Genomic DNA, 7333 nt, shown 5'->3' on the forward strand with positions numbered 1-7333 from the left:
AGGAATAATCTACTGATCTTGTGCAACAACTAAAACGTGTGTGTGTGTGTGTGTGTAATTAATGGATTGCCCTCAGTTACAGACACTCTTCTTGTAGTCTTGAAAAAAAGTGCAGAAAAGTGCTTCCATTTACTTCACTCACACACATTAAAAAACTGAAATGAAAAGGCAAGTATGAAAACAGAGAATTAAAAATGTAAATGAATTGAAAATACCAAACACACAGTTTCATGGTTAAACATCTGGGGGCCAGAGAAAAGTCACATCCACAATTCAGAAATACATTTCTGCTAATAGGTGTGACAAATAGTTGAAATTTCTGATTTCCTCTTATTTCCCACCTGAGAAGGGAATAAAAGTCCATCAGGATTTTTCCATTATTTCAACTTCACACATTGAACGGAGCAGAATTTAAGGCAATATTAACATTAAGCATCATCAAAGTAATCTATACAAAAAAAAAAATACAGCTATGTACAGAAACACAACCCAAGATTTCTCCATGATTTTGAGTACTTTACATTTTGGAACTCTTCAAATTTACAGTTTAAGCTCAAAACACTGTAAAAGGAGGGAATTTAGTGCAATTACTTACAGCAACAGACTATCAGTGATGTGAATAAAACTCCCCGAACAAGAGGCCGAGCTGCTCAAAGGCTCAGGGCAGCACAGGCTGGATTGCTGGGAAAATCAACAGGAAGCGAACACACAAAAAGGTGGCACCGCTTGCCCCATTTAAATCCTGTCCAGCGCATAAAATCGTCCAAAAACAATGCTGGATCTGCCAGTCAGCCATGCGAAATACGGGAGGAGGACGGGGACAGCAGAGCAAAAAAAATAGAAAGTAGCAAAGCGAAATACTGGTTTGTATTCCTATAAAAAAAGGTCATTCAAAGCAAGAAATCCTATAACCAGACAGTTTTAGTTTCAAAGGACTGCATCAGCCCAACACGCCTACTGCTTCACAGAGCTTTACTTAAGACAATGAAGGGTACAACACTGAGGTTACTGCATAGAAAATGCCAAGACTACATGAAATGTTTCAGGTGTTATGTATATTGCTTACAGCAAGAAAATAACATGTGGTGTACAATTAAAGCACTTTCAGGACAGGGTTCACAATTGATTTCATTACAATAATAATTCTGTGTGTACAATGCAAGAGTTATTCCTCCTGTCCATACAGGCCATAAAAAGAAACCTTTGAAAGCATTAGGAAGGAACATTTGTACAGCCACTATGGACAGTGGCAATGATCACAGCAACCAATAACTTTGGGGCGTATAGAATGACTAAGACTTGTGTTAACATGAATCTCTCATGGCCGTACCAGAGGATACTCGCTGCCTCGTGACCTCGGTACCTGCTGACGGAGCTTCAGAAAGGAGAATCCACAGATCTATGGACACGCTGGATACAAACGCACCGCAGCCTGGGCCCGATGGACAGCGCCAGCACATCAGTCAGAAGGATCACCATAGGTTTGTGGTGTCTATCTGTGCACGTGGTGATCCAGGAGATACTCAAAACATACGATCATCTATGGAAACAAACCTGTGTGATTAACACATTTAAATTGGAATGTCTTCATGAGGAATGCCGTCTGATCCTAAAACTAAATGATTTGATGTGTGGTCTAATTGCACTTATTTTTAATTTAACCCCTGTTGACTTTTTTTCACTGACAGAAATCTGTCAGAAGGAGAAAACTGCAGCATTCATCTCAGCTAAATTGTAAACACGGTTGAAAACGCAGGTCAGCTTTTTTTCTTTTTCCCTCACATCAAAACACCAACAATACTTCAAAACGATACGATATTCCCTTCATAAAAAGTACTGTACTGTGGTTCCTATCCCCACGGTCAGTGTGAAATCAATCAGTGATGTTTTCCATGTGCAACACAAAACAATCAGATACGCCAAATAGGTACATCCTGGTACAAAAGCAAAGTAGACGTTAAACAAAAGACTGAAGAGAAAATGATGACAACTTAATTAAAGTGGAGCTTTTCTTGGAGTAAAACATGAAACATCACCAATAAGATGGAGAATTACAGAGAACCACTTTCATCTACAATGTTTTCTTGAGATTTTTTGTGCATTGCTTTGTGCAGAAATACTGACGATTTGATTAAAATAACCACCAAAATAGTGCATCACCTTTAAAAAGAGAGGATTAGATCTCACAACCTCGTACAGACAGATATTAAAACATCTCATGGGGGAAAACAGTACAGCACACACACATGCTGTAAAAACAACTATTGCTATAATTTGGTAACGGAGCAAAGAGTAGCGAGGACAAAGATAAAACCTCGTCACTTAATTACTTTATCTATACAAGGCTGGGAGGGGAGGGGGGGGTGTTGCTCAGGACAGGGAAGTAAGAAAGGGTGACTGATGTTACTGGAATAGAAGATATCTCAGGTTGTCAAAGAGAACAAAGCATCGCTCCAACATGCGGCATTCATACAAAAACACACTTACACATTCAGGCCCTCGGCCTATTGCAGAGGGTGAGGTTGTTATTTTTTTAGTTGACGCTGATTGATGAACAGACATACTGATTGAATAATCACTATTTTGATTGTAAGACAAGTGCAATGTGCCACACTTGGCCTGAGAGAAGATCCCATTCACTGCAGAGCAGCCTTCTGAAAGGGAAGGAGGGGAGAGACGTCTCTGCAGAGCTTTCAAACTCCTGCCGGAGAAGCACAATGTAACGTGCACGGACAGTAAGCGAGCTGCTGATGGTCAGCAACTCCTCTCTTTTTTTGGGGCAAATGCTTTTGAAGGAAACAGGGTCTTAGGAATGGCGGTAATAAAAGATCAACGGCTTGGATCTTTTTTATATATATATATATATATATATATATATAAATAAAAGAGCCTGCAGTCGGTAGCTTTGCTGTGCCACAAACATTCTTTGTAGTCCATCTTTCAGAGATGGCTCGACTTCCGAAAAGGGATGGAGGCTTTTCTGAATCTGACAGTAACCGTCAAGCATGGGTTATGAGGAAGTGGTGACAAAGGTGGGAAGGAGGGAGGAGAAGAAATGCAAGAACTATGGTAGGCATTTCATCCGCTACATACTTTCTACTCAGCTTGTGATGACTCTGTTGGACATCAGCTGGCCAGAAAAACACAGGCGGGTATCCTTTGGCTGAGTGACAACCGATCCGAAGCAGAACATCTCACCAGAGATCTCAAACTTCTTTATATTGTAGGTGTGCAAAATCTCAAACAGTCTGAGGCTACATTCGCACTCTTGATTTCCTCTTTGTCTTCTTGTCCTTCGTGGCCGTCTCCTCTATAGTGCTACCAAAAAGTGATGCTACTTCCCTGCATTAGAGCGCCCCTCGATGGACAGTTTCACCTCCTGGGGGATGAATGAGGGCCTCGTGTGGCCCGTGGTGCTTACTTGAGGGCGTGGCCCATCGTCTCCCTTTGTACTGTATCTTTGGAGGCCGGGTGAGCCGGAGGACCAGCGCCTATGAGAAGTCCCTGCTGCAGCCTGCATTGCTCCCATCCCTGCAGCTGCAAATGCAGAGCCCTCTGTGTGCAAGTGGTAGCTGCTCTGGCTCCTTGGGTGCTCTGCTGAGGTCCTACTTGGTCTGATGGATGACTCAGAGTGCCCAAGAACCCCAAAGTATGTGGCGTCTTCCCTGTCGACCACATCTTTTTCCCCATCCCTCTGTCTTTCTCTGTGAATGCGGTCCGGTCTGAAATGAGATGGAGGCCGTGACTGTTGGGGGGCAGGAGGCCCCATGAGCTGGTGACTTGATGCGGCATTGGTTTTGCTCAAAGTCCTGGACGGGTTCTGCTGTTTTTGTTGCTGCTGCTGGGAATGATGGAGCTGCGGTTGTTTCTGCTGCTGCTGCGGCTGAAGCTGCGGCTGCAGGGTGATGGACACACACACGTCCCCTACTTGCAGATGGTGGCAGGCCAAGCCGTAGAGCTGTGCTGTGCGCTCAGGGTTGCAGGACGACCAGCCTTGCCCGAAAACAAAAAAAGGGTGCTCCGGGGGAACATCGATGGTCACTTTGCTCTGCTGCTCCCCCACCGTGAAGTGAAGCGACACAAGACCGGCTCTCTGCTGACTGGCACGGATGTCCACTACCATACTGGAATCAATCTTCAGCCCCCCACTCACCTCAGCGCTCCGCACAAAGTCCTGAGTCTGGAGGTCCTCCACGCGCTTCAGCTCCCCAGTAGCCAGCTGGATTATGGCTCCCTTCATGAAGTGTGATGGGTTGGTGGGGGCTGCGGCAGGAGCAAGGTTGGACACTACAGCCTGAGTCACATCGGCTGCGGGCTGGACAGGAGGCTGCTGGGGCAGCTGCTGCTGGGCGGTGGTCAGCTCTGCCCTTTCAAGGAGGCACACTCTGGCTGAAGAATCAGAGGCCTTGAAGCTTGCGTGCGGGGAGGCCACGGTGGGAGATGCATGGCTGGCCGAGGCGTCATTAGCCTGTCCTAGGTAGTGCTGTGGCGGCTGGGGGTGATGCTGCAGGTGATATTCTAAGGGTATAAGAACTGGTTGTCCATTGGCAAGCATGACAGCGTGGCCTGGTTGTCCCGTTTGCTGCTGGAGACCGGTCACTCTGGGATCATTGTAACTCACAGTCTGAGCCGCAAAAGCAGCCCGCCCGGAAATCATGCCCGCGCCCTCCACGTCTCTGGCTCTCTGGGAACCCTGAGAGAGGTTCAGGGGGGCAAAGGAGACCTCTTTTCGCACTCCACAATGGCTAGAGGAAGTCAAACGACCAACCACCTGCTGCACCTAAAAGTTGATTCAGGGAACAGTTAAAGTTGTAATTTTGCTGAAACAAACATTACAATAAGAAATTCAGATGCTCTTTCCACACTAAGACTAAATCTATTCAACTCATGTGGGGATTAAGGATTAACAGAAGACATAAATCACATTAGGAGTCCTTTGATGTGTCTCACCTCCAGGTCGCTGTCTGGAGTGCTGCGCTGGCCAGGTGAGCTCCTCTCATCCAGCCTCCGGTTAAGCGAGCCTCTGTCTTGGCTGTACTCTTGGGCTAAAGAGTTGGATGATCCCTGCAGCAGATGTGCATTTCTGGCAGCGTAGGCCGAGTCGAGCATAAGCTCCCTGGCTGCCTGCTCTTTATCGCCTCCATTCATCTCTGGTTCGTTCTCCTGCTGGGCACTGTGTGCGTCTCTGGTGGCAGTGGATGCCCTGGCACCCTGAGGGTGATAGAAGACTTGCAGCCCTCGGGAGCTAAGCTCTGTTGTGGGCAGGACTCCGACATTACCAAGGTGCTGCTGGGCAGCTTGCTCTGAAGAAAGCATCAGCGGGACACCACTGGATCCTGCAGCTTTGGCAAAAGTATGGGCCTGGGGAGGTGGGGAAACAACACCATCCTGTATGATAGATGGATAGGGAACAAGGTGTGACACAGCATGGGGCTGGGGAATGGTGCCTGAGGGAGAGATCAATGATCCCGGGACAAAGCCAGGGGGTAGGGCATACGGTACCGCTGCATAGGAGGAACTAACAAACTGCAGAGAGGAATGAGGGATTTGGGCATAACCAAGAGGAGGATAAGAAAGGCCTGGATGTTGCAGGAGAGACGAGTGTACAGTGTACGCTGGCGAGATGTGGCTTAACACTGGGTGAAGACTAGTAGGCGAGTAGGTGACAGATGGAAGAGCCACTTTGTAGAGCATACCGTACTGGTCAACTGGCACTGCTGGTATGCCATCAGAATTATCCACTCCATAACGAAGCCCTGGCTGAGCTCGCAGCCACTCTCCAGACGGGGTCCCTCTCCGAGTGTCACTGTTAGTTGCAGAGTTCTGGATGGAAACCACTTCATCTTCTACAACAGCACCACCAGCACTACCGCCAGCTCCACTGCCGCCACCACTACCACCACCCCCTGCAGCGCCAACTCCTGCAGTCCCTGCAGCTCCACTGCTGTTACTAACCAGGAGGTCCCTCTTCTTCGGAGGCAGGCACTCCTGGTTGCGCTCCTGAGATTGTTTCATAGCAATCCCGTGACTAAACAAGTGCGTCTATTGTACTGCACAGGAACTGAAACTTGCAAGCCAGTAGGCCTGCATAAGAAACCAGTTCTGAAATCACCGGGCTGACCTGGACTGCCAATTCACCTAGAAAAAAAAGGAAAGTCAAGATAATCGGATCCTTTCGTGGTGCGTACTGCCCACCACATCTGCTCAACGTGTAGAATTAGATGACGAAGTGTTCAACGTGTAGTTACAGGATGGAAATAATAGAAGGGGAAATGTAAGCAGTATGTTTAGCAGAGTTTATTTAGAAGAATAAACAATCAGACTGGCCCAATATGAACTTCACCGGTTCAACATATATAGGATCGTTGACCTTCTCATCCGGGATACTTATTTTGTTAACTTATCGTTAGTCCGTAGGTTATTTTCTGGAGCATATTTGAACATTGTACTGTTTTTCTTTTCATCACCTTAGTAAACTTGCAAAGTTTCTGGGGAACCAGATAGAAACCCCGTGTTATATAAATGTAGTTACACGTCCGTTTTCTACAAGTTACCGCTACGCTTCCCCGTGTTTACCGTTAGCTAGCTCAGTGGCTGACTTAGCTAAAGTTAGCTAGCGACGTGGAGTCATCATTTTCTCAGGAAACAGGAAAGTGAAAACATTACACTTTGTAGATGAACGTTAATCATAGATGCTCCGTTTAGTTGATATAAAAAGATAAAAGAGGACACTTAGTTTTCACTACGAGATATCACTGGGCACCAGCCTAAAGGTTGCGGCTAGTTAGCTGCTCGGCTAACACAGCTATAACTTACGTTAGCTAACGTTACATTAACTGCCTTCTGTCCTGCTCAAATCACATCTGCTCACAACGAACATGGCACTGGACAGAATACCTATCGAAGATGTGTTTGTATTGTTGTGTGGACGTACCTCCAAATGTCATCGCGAACAGGCTTTTCTTAAAAAAAAAAAGTTGATATGCGGAGGGACAATCAAAGTAATCAAGGCAGAGGAGTCGAGCCCATTTCGAAGGCCAGCAGAGGCGCTCACCGATGACGTGAGCGCCTCTGCTGGCCTGCGACGTCACGCCAGTTTCCTGGTTTATTTCTCTTCACACTAAGTACACTAAGGAGCTGAGGAAAGAAAAAACAAAATCAAATGTCAATATTTAATATACGCCATTTTAGCTTGTTTTAATCATTGAGTGAGCTGACATGTCTGCAATCATCATTAGATTATATCCATCAGCTGGGGTTTCCAAAAACGGGTTTTGTTTTTATTTGAGCAAATTATCCAATTATGGCCAAAGAGGCAGATACATTATGAAAT

At 46.3% G+C, this 7333-nt stretch overlaps 1 protein-coding gene across 1 annotated transcript; it reads right to left on the bottom strand.

Annotated features, from left to right (window-relative positions):
* Positions 1–2383: 2383 nt before the first annotated feature.
* Positions 2384–7043, bottom strand: atxn1l (ataxin 1-like). Its single transcript, XM_037488897.2, has 3 exons — positions 6935–7043; positions 4951–6138; positions 2384–4780 (listed from the first exon to the last, which is right to left on the bottom strand). The coding sequence occupies exons 2-3, from the start codon at positions 6013–6015 to the stop codon at positions 3335–3337; spliced, it is 2511 nt and encodes an 836-aa protein (XP_037344794.2). The 5' UTR covers positions 6016–6138; positions 6935–7043; the 3' UTR covers positions 2384–3334.
* Between the last annotated feature and the right edge of the window lie 290 nt (positions 7044–7333).

The sequence above is a fragment of the Pungitius pungitius genome, chromosome 4, assembly GCF_949316345.1.
Source record: "Pungitius pungitius chromosome 4, fPunPun2.1, whole genome shotgun sequence".
Lineage (NCBI taxonomy): Eukaryota > Metazoa > Chordata > Actinopteri > Perciformes > Gasterosteidae > Pungitius > Pungitius pungitius.